This window comes from Myotis myotis, unplaced genomic scaffold (genome assembly GCF_014108235.1).
Source record: "Myotis myotis isolate mMyoMyo1 unplaced genomic scaffold, mMyoMyo1.p scaffold_m19_p_1, whole genome shotgun sequence".
Lineage (NCBI taxonomy): Eukaryota > Metazoa > Chordata > Mammalia > Chiroptera > Vespertilionidae > Myotis > Myotis myotis.
The window spans coordinates 59,585,368-59,598,820 of NW_023416313.1; the positions used below are offsets into that span (position 1 = coordinate 59,585,368).

Below are 13,453 nucleotides of genomic sequence, written 5' to 3' on the forward strand. Positions count from 1 at the left end.
GGCGGAATGGCCCACAATAATTAGGTTTGAAGGAAAGTCTTTGCCTCCAGATCTTGCACAGTATGTTGCTGGGATTTTCAGTAAGTGTTAATTCTCTGATATATTTTTTCAGACTCCATCAGATATTGTCAACTCCATTCGATAACATCTAATAACTTTTCTTGAAAAATATATTCAATTAATGAAAGAAGATGCTGTTTCTTTAAAGATATTGTGCTGCAATTTCCAATGTATTTTTAAGTTGTTTATTTAAGACTCGAGGCCCGGTGCATGAAATATGTGCGTGGGGGCAGAGGGGGTGGGTGGGCGAGGTCCCTCAGCTGTGCCTGTGCCCTCTTGCAGTCCCGGAGCCCTCGGGGGATGTCCAAGCAGGCTTAAGCCATCAGTCGGACATCCTTAGCCCTGCTGCAGAGGTGGGAGAGGTTTCTGCCACCACCGCTGCGCTCACCAGTCTTGAGCCTGGCTTCTGGCTGAGTGGCGCTCCCCCTGTGGAAGTGCACTGACCACCAGGGGGCAGCTCCTGCGTTGAGCGGGATCAGGTCGAAAAGGCTCTCTGACATCCCCTGAGGGTTCCTGGATTGTGAGAGGGCGCAGGCCAGGCTGAGAGACCCCACCGGTGCACTATCGCTGGGCTTGGGAGGGAATGCAGGAGGGCTCCAGGGCGTATCCGGCTGGTATCGCTCAGTCCTGATTGGCTGGACCCCAGCAGCAAGCTAACCTACCAGTCGGAGTGTCTGCCTCCTGGTGGTCAGTGCACAACATAGCAAGTGGTTGAGTGGCCTTAGCATATCATTAGCCTATTTCACTTTGATTGGTTGAATGAACGACCAGACACTTAGCATATTAGGCTTTTATTATGTAGGATCTTTAGGCTCATTAAGGAGTGGGAGGCAGAGAGAAAAGAATGGTTTTTATCCAGATGTACAATGTTTTTGTGTTTCATGGCCTTATCCTGTGGGTTTTTTAAAAATATTTTTTAACTTAATTATGATATGTGCAGATAACTTCATTCTACTTGACTTTGTCTGTTTAGACTTCTGTAACAAAAATGTCACAAATCGGGTGGCTTCAACAACAGAAACCTCTCACACAGTTCTTTAGGCTGGAAGTCCAGTTCAAGGTGCCAACAGATTTGGTGCCTGATGAGGAGAGTGTAAGAGCTCTTGGGGGCTCTTTTATAAGGGCACTAATCCCATTCCTGAGGGCTCCACCTCCTGATCTCATCTAATCCCAATCATTTTCCAAAGGCCCCACCCCCTAATATCACATGGAGGATTAGGATTTCAATATATGAATTTGGGGAGGGATACAGTCAGTTCGTAACACTACCAACTGTTACTGCTAAAAAGAAGATTCTTGTAGTTTTTCTGGCTCAGAAATATGGGATCTGAGAAGTCCTGCCAGTTTGAATGTAAGAGACTATGATAGTATAATAGGGATTGCATAGAAATGCCATAGGGTTATGTCTGATGCATTTTAAACTCAATAAGACAGCATTTTCTTTGTTTATGTCCAGGTGGTGAGCTTTTTGCCTGGGGACAGAACTTAGATGGCCAACTTGGACTTGGGAGAATACTTGACTCGACCCCCACACCACAGCTTGTGGAGCACCTCTCAGGAGTCCCCGTGGCTCAGATTTCTGCAGGAAAAGCCCACAGCATGGCTTTATCCATGTCTGGAAACATTTACTCGTGGGGAAGAAATGATTGTGGACAACTAGGCCTGGGCCACACTGACAGTATGGAAACACATTTTAAAACTCATATTATCAACAGACATATTGTTAGATGCGTGATGAAATTAACACAGATCTCCCTTTTAAAAATGTTTCAGGTCCTCACTTTTCTTGTCACTGTTCTTCCTGGTTCTCTCTCTGTCTTCAGGACAGAATCGGTTTAAAAGTCATGCATAGTGTGGAAGTCCTTGCTATAATTGAGACATGTCAGGGCCATGTGGAAAAAGGGAAAGAGTATCAGACGGGATTGGAACACCTGGATTATGATTCCCACCTCACAGTTAACTAACTGCAGGGCCTTACCCAGTCCCTTAGCCAGCTTTTCTCTAGGCCTTACTTTCATTTCCTGTAAAGTGATGAGCTTGCATGAAATGATCTTCAAACTCCATGTGCACTTACATGTCTATTAACATAATTATATTATGACAAAAGGATACTAAAACTCTATCTTAGGAACTGATCCTAATCATATCCTAAAAACTATTCATTACATCTGTACATACACACATGGATGTATGCACTATAAAACACGTACAGTAATTTCCATTATTGAACTACCGCCACAAAGCAGATGGCAGAATTTCTTATTGACCCAAACACCTTGTTAGAGTTTTCAGGTGTAGCAGAATCCATTGATTTATCAACTCTGGTAATATTCCTGTTATCTCCTGAGTTATTGGTCAAACACTGCATTTCTTCTTGATGTAGCCCTTTGCTAATTTCTCAGGAGAACCCATAAGTTAAAGTTAGAAAAATATTCAAAGGAGGCAAAGAAATAAAGGGCAGTTAAACTGTTTTAGTTGAATCTCTAAGTGATTTGACAAGAAAATAATCATGAAAAAGAGGAGAGGTAGAGTGAGGCAAGGACAACGTAGTAGAGAACTGAAAAGAAAAAAAATAATGTTTATTAAAAAGGATAGTTCTCAATGGGAATGGAAAATATCAGATATCCTGCAATTAAAGTTAATTAATTAACGGGCCAGGTTAGAAAGAGAATAGGCCTGGGAAGTGGCTTGATACGTTCACAGCTGAGTCCTTTGACCGTTGCCCCATGCCCACCTTTAAGCCTAAATACACCAACGTACAGCCTTTCTGGTCAGAATGTGTTGGGAATTGTAGCCCAGGTATTTTACCGGTAGCAGAGAACTCTAGTGTGAAACTCAGCATTTCCTTTTGGCCACTTCAACTGTTCTTTCCCTCGTACAGATGAAGATTGTCCTTCCCTTATTGAAGCACTGGACAGCCAGAAAGTTGAATTTCTTGCTTGTGGTGGCTCTCACACTGCCTTGCTCACAAAGGTGTGTGTCCTTTGTCTCCTGGACTGTAATTTTGGAAGAACACTTTGCAGTGGGGAAAACACGAGAACACCTAGGTGTGGGCAGGTAGTATTTCCCAGGGAAGAAAGGTCATCATTTCCCACAAGCAGGATGTCTTCCTGATAATTGTGGGTTTTGCTTTGACTGCTTTTCTTTGCTTTGTTTTGTTTTGTTTTAATACTCCCAGGAGGATATTTTTCCCATTGATTTTTAGAGAGAGTGGGAGGGAGGGAGGAGGAGGGAGGGAGAAACATCAATGGGAGGGCGACACATTGATTGGTTGCCTCCCGCACATGCCCCAGTCAGGGTGGGGATTGACCCGGGTATATGCCCTTGATCAGGAATCAAACTGAAGACCCTTCAGTAGGTGAGCTGAGACTCTAACCATTGAGAATACTGGCCAGGCCTGACAGTACTTTTTAATTATTCATTGACTAGAGGCTCGGTACATGAAAATTCATGCACTGGGGGGCGAGGGGGGTTCCTCAGCCTGGCCTGCCCCCTCTCACAGTCCAGAAGCCCTCAGGGGGGGAGGCGGCCCTATGAACAGGGGAAAGTGATGCCCCACCACAGCTCTGCTGCTGCCAGTGCCAGCAACGCAAGCCTCAGCTGGCCCTGGGCAGCTGGGCAGCCGCTAGGTGAGGCTTGCCTGCACCTTGGGCTGACCCTGGCCAGCTGGGGGACTGAGGGGACTGGGGGACTCCGGAAGCAGGCACTGGCGGGGCTGAGGGAACTGGGTGCTGCCATCTTTGAGGGCTTAGCAGTCAATTAGCATTTTCCCTCATTGGCTGTGGGCACTGCCATCTTTGCAATGGTGTGAGGGTCAATTAGCATATTCCCTCTTTATTAGATAGGATGGTGCCTTTGCACCAATAAATACAACTTCTGTGTTGCCTTTCTCTAGAATCTGATTTGAACTTCCCTTTCCTTAGGATGGGCTCCTGTTTACTTTTGGTGCTGGAAAACATGGGCAGCTTGGTCACAATTCAACACAGAATGAATTAAAACCCTGTTTGGTGGCTGAGCTCCTTGGGAATAGAGTAACCCAGATAGCATGTGGAAGGTAAGTTGTAAAGTGTTGATGGAAGTTGATAAAATCACTAGAATAAGTTCTGGTTGGTAGTTAAATAAAATTTCCATTGGTGTCATTGATTGAGATAAAAGTATTAAACATTTTTAAATGGAGATGCTTCATTTACATTATTAGATAATCGTAATTTTTCTTTAGTGTACATGTTTGTTTTCATTGATTTTTTAAAAATATACTTTTATTGATTTCAGAGAAAAGGAAAGGGATAGAAACATCAATAATGAGAGAGAATCATTGATTGGCTGCCCCCTTAATGCCCCCTACTGGGGATTGAGCCTGCAACTGGTGCATGTGCCCCAGACCAGAATCAAACCTGGGACCCTTCAGATCATAGGCCAATACACTATCCACTGAGCCAAACTGGCTAGGACTGATTTTATTTTTTTTAATGAACAAATACATTAACCTTCTAAAACCCCTTCAGTGAAATACCTTTGTAACTGTTCAAATGCACTTTGTCTTTACAAAAACTGTGATTTATTTGGGAAAAATAGAAACAGACTCTTAGATAGAGAATAGACTAACAGCTGTCAGAGGGGAGAGGGGTTGCCAGGCTAGGTGAAAAAGGTAAGGAATTAAGCAAAAAACAAACAAAACCAAAAAAATTTCATAGAGACCGACAACAGTATGGTGATTATCAGAGGGAAAGGGGTTTGGGGGAGGTTAAGGGAGATAAATGGTGATGGAGACTTGACTTGGGGTGTCAGACATATAGTACAATATACAATATCAGTACAAAGATGATGTATTATGGAATTGTACATCTGACAACTACATAATTTTATTAACCAATGCCACCCCATAAATTCAATAGAAAAAGTAGATAAGGAAACATGAATCACAAAAGATTATTCGCTAACCGATTTGGCTCAGTGGATAGAGCGTCAGCCTGCGGACTCAAGGGTCCCAGGTTCAATTCCGGTCAAGGGCATGCCGTACCTTGGTTGCAGGCACATCCCCAGTGGGTAGTGTGCAGGAGGCAGCTGATCGATGTTTCTAGCTTTCTATCCCTCTCCCTTCCTCTCTGTAAAAAAATCAATAAAATATATATTTTTTTAAAAAAGATTATTCGTTGATAACCCCTCGGGGCCATCATACTTAATCACCACAATTCTCTCAGAGTGATCACAGACAAACTCATTTGGTTACATCGGAGATCCGTTCCTACTGCAAGACGAAACTCGAATCGCCTTAAGTCGGAACCCACCTATATAAGCACCTACGTCACTCACATAGAGCACATACATAGCAGTAATGAAGTGAAACAGTAAAAGAAAGAATTTAAAAGAAGAAAGATAACAATTCCTGACCTTGTGGTAAATAAATCATAAAAACATAAAACATATGTATATATGTTGAAATGACAAACTTTTTTTTATAAATACTGTAAATGGGAGATGACAACGTAACCACGAAACAGGGTATGTCCAGGACTGCCTGAATTGTGGTTTCATTGCTTAGTCGTGATTAATTGAATCATTGTTTTAGGTCCGTGGTTCCCAGCGTGGGGTCCCACAGGGGGACAATTTGATTTGTAAGGGGGGCAATTTGAGAACGAGTTATTAACAGTGAATTTTTTTCCATTTCTTATGGTTCTAGGGGCCTCATATATAGTATGTAAATATATATTGCGACATATTTATGCATTTCAGTTCTCTATTATATGTTTTTGAAACTTTATTTGCTATTTTTTCATATCACTTCATATTATTATTTTTTAACAATTTCTTAGTGATTTCTTCCTCAGTACTTAAACCGTCCTTTTGTTTTTTATTTTTCTCAATGGTTGATGCTATGTTCTTTAGAAGCTTGTTTAGACCAAGTTAATGTTAATGTCCTTTTAGGCTTTCTGCACATGAATAGGAGTTCACTTTTTGAATAAGAAGAATTATATGTCAGGGGGCGGGGGTGGAGGGGGCATCAGGATTTTAGAGATGCTTTGGTGGGGCTTGGCCAAAAAAAGGTTGGGAACCACTGATCTAGGTAGTTGAATTCAAATTCCAGTGTCTCCCTCCCTGTAGGTTTGCCTTACTGGTGGCCAGAGGGACCCCCCTGAGCCACCTGGGTAAACTATTAAGTCAGGGGCCTGCCATGAATAATAAAGACACACCTATTGTTTGGGGAGTTTTAAGAATTTAGAAGTTACCTCCCAGGCCCTGAGGACAAAGGTCAGACCTCTATTTGAGCAAGGCCAAATTCTATGTAGTGGGTGAGACCATTGAACAAAGTTGTAAGAAAATCAGGGTGATAAAGGTCTTTGGGAACTAGAGTGGGAACTCGGAGGATCCCCTAATTCCATTTTCTAGCACGGGAGAGGAAGGGCTTAGAGGTGGCTTCCAAGAGGTGGTGGCTGTCAAGCCAAGGCTTAAGAAGGAGTCCACGGCAACGGGAGGTGCTTGTTCCTCATGCAGGGAACACCACTTGCCAAGGTACAGATCATGGCTGTGAGTCATCTCAACCACACATGAATGATTTCCTGTCCAGGTGGCTAATGTCATGCCTTGGCAGTTGGTTAGCTAGTTTCACCCACTAGTGACCTAATTTTGACAGTTTCCTGCATTGCTGTGAACTCTCATTGTGGATAATTGAGAACTGACCATATGTGTGTTTTTATTTAATAGGCGGCACACACTTGCCTATGTGTCTGATTTGGGGAAGGTCTTTTCTTTTGGTTCTGGAAAAGAAGGACAACTGGGAAACGGTGGAACGCAGAATCAGCTGATTCCACTTCCCATGAAATTGCCATCAAATGAAGAACTCAAATTTGGTAAATTCTATAGGAGCACAGGATTTGGAGTAAATACTTTTGTCGAGAAACTGTACTGTGTCAAGAAAAGAAATGCCCTAGCCCAGCCATGGGCAAACTACGGCCTGCGGGCCGGATCCGGCCCGTTTGAAATGAATAAAACTAAAAAAAAAAAAGACCGTACCCTTTTATGTAATGATGTTTACTTTGAATTTATATTAGTTCACACAAACACTCCTTCCATGCTTTTGTTCTGTCCCTCCAGTCCAGTTTAAGAACCCATTGTGGCCCTCGAGTCAAAAAGTTTGCCCACCCCTGCCCTAGCCTGTTTGGCTCAGTGGATAGAGCGTCGGCCTGCGGACTGAAGGGTTCCAGGTTCGATTCCAGCCAAGGGCATATGCTTGGGTTGCAGGCTCCATCCCGAGTGGGGGGCATGCAGGAGGCAGCCGATCAATGATTCTCTCTCATTGATGTTTCTAGCTCTCTCTCCCTCTCCCTTCCTCTCTGAAATCAATAAAGAAATATAAAATTTAAAAAAAAGAAAAAGAAAAGAAATTGTATGACTGAAGGGAGTTTCTCTAAACATTGGTTTCATTGTTTGCTTACAAACCATTTAAAATATCCAGTCTAATTTATCAAGTAAGTTAATCATTAGTTTTCTCTTACCTCTTCAGATTAAGATAAATGTGGACTTAAAATGATACAACATAAAATAGACTCCATGGATTCAGAAGCATATGCAGCCTCTGATTCCAGTTTGCAGGGGGCCTATTAATTTCACGGTGTTTGGTTTTCTTACCTGCTTAAGTAATCATGTAAAACCCTCAGAACGAGAGCAGCTGATATATGCGAGGTAACTGCTGAACACTTCGTGTGTGTTATCTAATCCTTAAACAGTGCAGGGAGATGGGGACTCTCAGTCGCATTTTACTGGAGGTGCAGAGACAGAGAGTGAAGGGTTAGCCAAGGCTCATGGCCAGTAAGTGGTCCGGCTGGATTTGAACTGTGTCCTGTGCAACCTCAGCCTGAGCTCTGAAACCCTCTACTCTAGAAGTACCTCGGAGCGCTTTAGTTACCGTTCTGAAGGTTTAGTGGTGACCTAAAGTACCAGAATTCTCTCAGTTCTCCTGGGAAAAGGGACAGTAGGGTTATTTCCTTAAGCAGCTCATATACTTGATTTCTTCTAACCACTTACATAGACTTTGGAAATACTTATTTACATTCCTCACAGCCAATAGTCATTGGTCAAATCTTGAGTTGCAGAGTATAGTTTTTAGTAATAGGAGCCAAATGACACCAAGGAACAGTTAACTAATCAAGTATTTGACAGTGAAATATATATGTGCATTGGCATTAATTCTGTACATTAAACTGATGCCACATATCAACCTTGTGAATCACCGGTTTGCCAACTACACTTTACCATGAAGTAAATATATATATTTCTGCTTTATGGTGGGAAATGTGCAGAGTCTTTGTCTATCAGAAAGCTAAAAGGACTAAGTTTTAAAAGAATCTGAAATTAAAATGAGTGTGCATGTTTGTACCAAATTTTAAACTCTAACTTTCTGTATATCCCTTTCAGAAAGCCATACCTCAGAAAATGAGTTAATAATAATTGCTGGAGGAAATCAAAGCATTTTGCTCTGGATGAAAAAAGAGGTAAAAAGAGATCTCTAGATGTTTTAGAACTTGGTATTTTAAGCAAAACAAACAGTTCCAGAATCCAAGTGTGGTAAATTCCAAAATCATCGGGTGACTAGGCTGACTTTTGGGGATTTGGTTAGACATTGATGCTTTATTGTCTAAACTACATAATATGTACCCACAAAGATCAGATTTGTCCCACGTGAATATCGAATCAGTGAGATTTCCTTAGATTCCTCATATCTTTGGGGAGGCCCCTGCCAGTGGCATTTGGTCAGTGCCTTAGAGAGCCAGTGGTTGACTTTCTAATATAGTTCTGCCAGCCAGTACTAAAACAGATCTGAGGTTCATAGGCATATGAATAAGTCCTTGCCCTACTTCACCAAGGCAAATAAAGTTCCTCCCACTTCTACACTCAGCCCTGTTAGGATTTGCCTTCCCCTCAAAGCTGTGTGATGATATTCGTTTTGATCCAATCACACCTGTGTAAAGTGCTAAGTGTTAGAGCACTCAGAGAAATTTACTTTGGGTCTAAATTTGTATTGAAATTGGCCATCAGGAAATGATTGATTACTCACTCTATCATTGCCCAGAGCTCTATTATTCGTATTTAAAAAGTCTGTTTTACCATCCATCCTTAGAATATGCCTGTAAGTTGGATACCTATTTCTGTGGTGTCTAAATAATTATATTTCTTTCCTTTTTGTGTGTTTACAGAATGCATACGTTAATCTGAAAAGGAAAATTCCTACATTGAATGAAGGGACTGTGAAGAGATGGATTGCTGATGTGGGGACTAAGCAGTGGCAAAATACAAAAAGGTATACCCATGTGTCCGACTGTCTGCTTATGCAAGGCTCCAAAGCTATGTATGTCCCCCCATTAGTTCCTCACCGTACAGAACTGTAAGATTTGTGGTCTGCTAAGGGTCCACTTGCCAGAGATTCCCAGAGCTCATGTGTTTAAGAGGGCTGGTAAGTATAAAATTCACAAGGGAGACCAGCAGGGAAACCCAGGTAAGACTTGATATTGCAGCTTGAGTCCCAAGGAAGTCTGGGGGCAGAATTTTCTCCTTAGGCCTTACATTAACCCTTTTCTCTTAAGGCCTTCAACTGATTGGACAAAGCTCACTCATATTATAGAGAACTAAAGGTCCGGTGTATACGAAATCTTGTGCAAGTAGCTTGCTTCCGCTTGCCTCAGCTGCACGTAGCTCTCCGCCCCTATTAGCTCGTGCCCTGCCCCTCCTCGCCCGACATGAGAGCCACTGCTCATTTGGTCTTGACAGCGTTATGGGGTTAGGGCCATGGGCTTTTTATATATATAGATAATCTGCTTTACTCAAAGTCTGCTGACTTAAGTGTAATCTATTCTAATGCTTTTACAGCAACATCTAGGTTGGTGTTTGACCAAAAATCTGGATACCGTTGCCTAGCCAATTATTATTATTTTATTATTATTATTATTATTATTAGTATTATTATTATATTATTATTGTACTATTATTGAAACATACAATAATCATCACAACTAGCATGGAATCTCCATGAAGGCAGCTTTCTTTACTGCAGAACTTCTCTGGGCCTTTGACATGTTTGCATCTATTTTGACTATCTGAGCAGGAAATACAGTCACAGGTTCCCAACCGTATTTGACCTTAGAACCACTTGTTTGTGGACCTCCTCATCACAGCTCAACAACTTCTACCATCTATAAAGACTATACTTATATTTACAAAAAGTCTGTTTAGTGTTTTTTTAGGTATGGCTTTCTAATTCTAGAAAGTAGTTATTTAAAAAGTTACAAAGATGGATCTGAGCTTACTGTAACCCTGACCTCAATTTCTGTTAATTTTTTGGTTTACACATCAGTGGAACAGAAATAAATAGGGCTGGGAAAAGTTGGGTGGGATGAGAGTGTTTAATTTGTCAGAGAAAATACTACCCTACGTCAAGCCTTTTCTGCTTTCCCCGTGGTTTCTCTGAATACATATCCTTTGATTGCCCATGTTTGCCACTGAAAATTTGAGATTTAGCAAATGGAATCAACTTTTAGATACCCAAGGCAATAACAAACAGATTGGAGACAGAGGGAGAGGTTTGAGGGCAATTATAAGATGTTTTAATCATTATGTCTCATAAGAAGGCGTATTCATTATTTGTTTGTACCACCGTCTTATTCCTAATATAGGGAAATCAGAGAGATATTTTCATCTCCTGCATGTCTGACTGGAAGTTTTGTAAGGGAAAGGTAATATATATAATAAATTTATAAAGTTCCGTTAAAAATACTGTGTACAGATGGTGCATAGTTAATACTGTATTTTATGTTTGAAAGTTGCTAAGAGAGATCTTAAAAATTATGACAAAAAATTGTAACTGTGATGATGGATGTTAACTAGACTTATTGTGGTGATCATTTTGTAATATCTACCTATACTGACTCATTATTTCATATACCTGAAACTAATATAATGTTATATGTTAATTATATCTCAATTTTAAAAATACTTTGAAAGATTATAAAGTACTGGTTTGAGTACTTTAATTAACTATGTGTTTATCTCTTTATATATTTTTTTACAAAAGCAAATATATGCTTGACATAGAAAATGTCAGAAATACAGATACACAGCAACAAAAAAATGAAAATCATCCATAATCCACCATCTAAGAGTAACAGTTAATGTGTATATTTTTTCTATGTAAATATATTCTTTTACCAAAAAATGGGATTATATGTTGCTTTATTCATTACTTTATACTTAATATATTTGTCTGTTTTTCACTTTGTTCAGTTTCCATATTCATATTTTTTATAACCTCATTTTAATGGCAGCATGGTATTCCTTGGGAAGGACATACTCTAACTTATTTAAAGACTTTCTTGTAAGATATTAAGATTTCTTTGAATTTTTAAATGTTCTGAGGGAAAAACTTTATACTTCTTTTTCTAAATATTTATATAATTTTTATTTAAAAGAATATTTTCAGACACTAAATATATGTATTGTTTTACAAAGAATGTGTCTATTTTTAGAGGGTGACTATATTCAGTGTACTACAAATGCAGTTCATAGCTTAAATACACATCATTATGGTTTATTAGAATACTAACAATTTACTGCTCTGAACCCTCTTTTTTTGGTCCCCACTTTCACTTTATGTAACTCAGAGAAATTGCCTTTTTTTTTTTTTAATCTTCACTTGAGGATATTTTTCCCATTGATTTCTAGAGAGAGTGGAAGACAGGGAGGAGGGAGAGAGAAAGAGAAACATCAACATAAAGGAGACACATCAATTGGTTGCCTTCCACACACACACCCCTACGGGGGCTGGGGAACCTGCAACCCAGGTACATGCCCTTGACTGGGGCCAGCACTCTAACCACTGAGTGAGACTGGCCAGGGCTGTGGCTGTTTTTTTAATGGAAAATAAATATTTATTGATTATCCATTTGAGATAAGACAATATCTGAGTTAAAGTTAGACTGCATATATTATTAATTCAGCCTTAAGATTTTTGAAATTTTAGAAATCATATGTTGTTAGATATAAATATATATATATTTGTTGTTAGTCCTCACCTGAGGATATTTTTTCCATCTATTTTTCAGAGAGAGTAGAAGAGAGGGGGGAGAGACAGAGAGAAGAAACATCACTGAGAAAGAGACACATTGATTGGTTGCCTCCTGCATGTGCCCCGACCAGGTGGAGATCAAACCTGCAACCCAGGAATGTGCCTGTGACCAGAATTAAACCTATGACCCTTCTGTCCTCAGCCGATATTCTAACCACTGAGCAAATCAGTTAGGGCATCAGCTATGTTTTTAATTGTATTTGTATTCAGCCAAATTATTATAGTTATTGTAAAGTTGAGGAAAATATAAAATTATTGAAGTGAAAGCAAGCTTTAGAAAAAAGCCTTTCATCTGAATAATCTAGTATTTAATTTTGAATTGAACTTTTTCATTTACTTATCTCTTTTTAAAATTTTTCTTCCACAGAATAGCTGCAGACACCACGTTTACTCATTTGGACTTAACTAAAGCAAGAAACACCTTTAAGGAGTTAACCCAGAAAGACTGGATTACTAACATGGTGGTATTCTTCACATTGTTTGGAAAAGGGGAATCACTAAAATATTTTTTATAAGAACTCAAAATTTCCAAAGAAATATTTTGTTTTGAGACATTCTCTGAGACCTTGTTGTATATCCAGATTAAACTCAGATAGCATTCAGGTGTTTGCCCACAGAGTGCAAACAGTAGTCACTCAGGTTAAAAATAGTGTAAATAGATAGGCACTCTTGGGGCATTAGGAAGATGATTAAAGAAATTATTGAGATTGGAACACTAGAATATTTTAAACATAAGTATAGAAATGAGAATAATTTTTCTGACATGAACATTCCCTTCACTGAGGACTTTCTGGATTCTTCCTCTGTTTTGTTCCATTGCACTTCCTTTTCTGTAGGTTCTGTAATATTTTTGTTCTTTTTGAGACTGTTGCTTCTTTGTTTCAGCGCTGTCATTACTGTCTTTAGGTTTCCCACTTGCAGATCATGCAAACATACTTCCGTTATTGAATTAGCCTTTCTTGATTCAGCCTTTATTTATTTCCCCATATTGTTGTACTGGTTGATGTAGGGGTGGTACTTGCTATGTTCTCTCAATGTGTTTCTTTCTGGGTCTCACTCTGGTTCCTCTTTCTCTCTCCTTCACTTCTTTTCTTTTTGCCTTCCTCTTCCTCTCCCCGCTTACCTTCTCACTCTTCCTCCCCCCTTTCTCTCTCCTTCTCCCTCCCACCCCCCCTTTCATCTTTCTTCTGTTTTTATATCTCTCATTCTCTTTCCCTCTCAATCTTTTTTTTTAAAATATATTTTTATTGATTAAGATATTACATATGTGTCCTTGTCCCC

The 13,453-nt window shown here is 39.9% G+C and overlaps 1 protein-coding gene across 1 annotated transcript in view; it reads left to right on the forward strand.

The window, feature by feature from the left end:
* Positions 1-1,495: 1,495 nt before the first annotated feature.
* The window catches only part of HERC5 (HECT and RLD domain containing E3 ubiquitin protein ligase 5), a 40,234-nt gene continuing 28,276 nt past the window's right edge, over positions 1,496-13,453 (forward strand). Inside the window, exons 1-8 of the mRNA XM_036339435.1 lie at positions 1,496-1,738; positions 2,942-3,033; positions 3,984-4,114; positions 6,763-6,908; positions 8,473-8,549; positions 9,252-9,355; positions 10,725-10,784; positions 12,540-12,633. Of these exons, the coding sequence (XP_036195328.1) occupies positions 1,660-1,738; positions 2,942-3,033; positions 3,984-4,114; positions 6,763-6,908; positions 8,473-8,549; positions 9,252-9,355; positions 10,725-10,784; positions 12,540-12,633 (783 nt within the window). The 5' untranslated portion in view covers positions 1,496-1,659. The remainder of the gene's footprint in view (positions 1,739-2,941; positions 3,034-3,983; positions 4,115-6,762; positions 6,909-8,472; positions 8,550-9,251; positions 9,356-10,724; positions 10,785-12,539; positions 12,634-13,453) is intronic.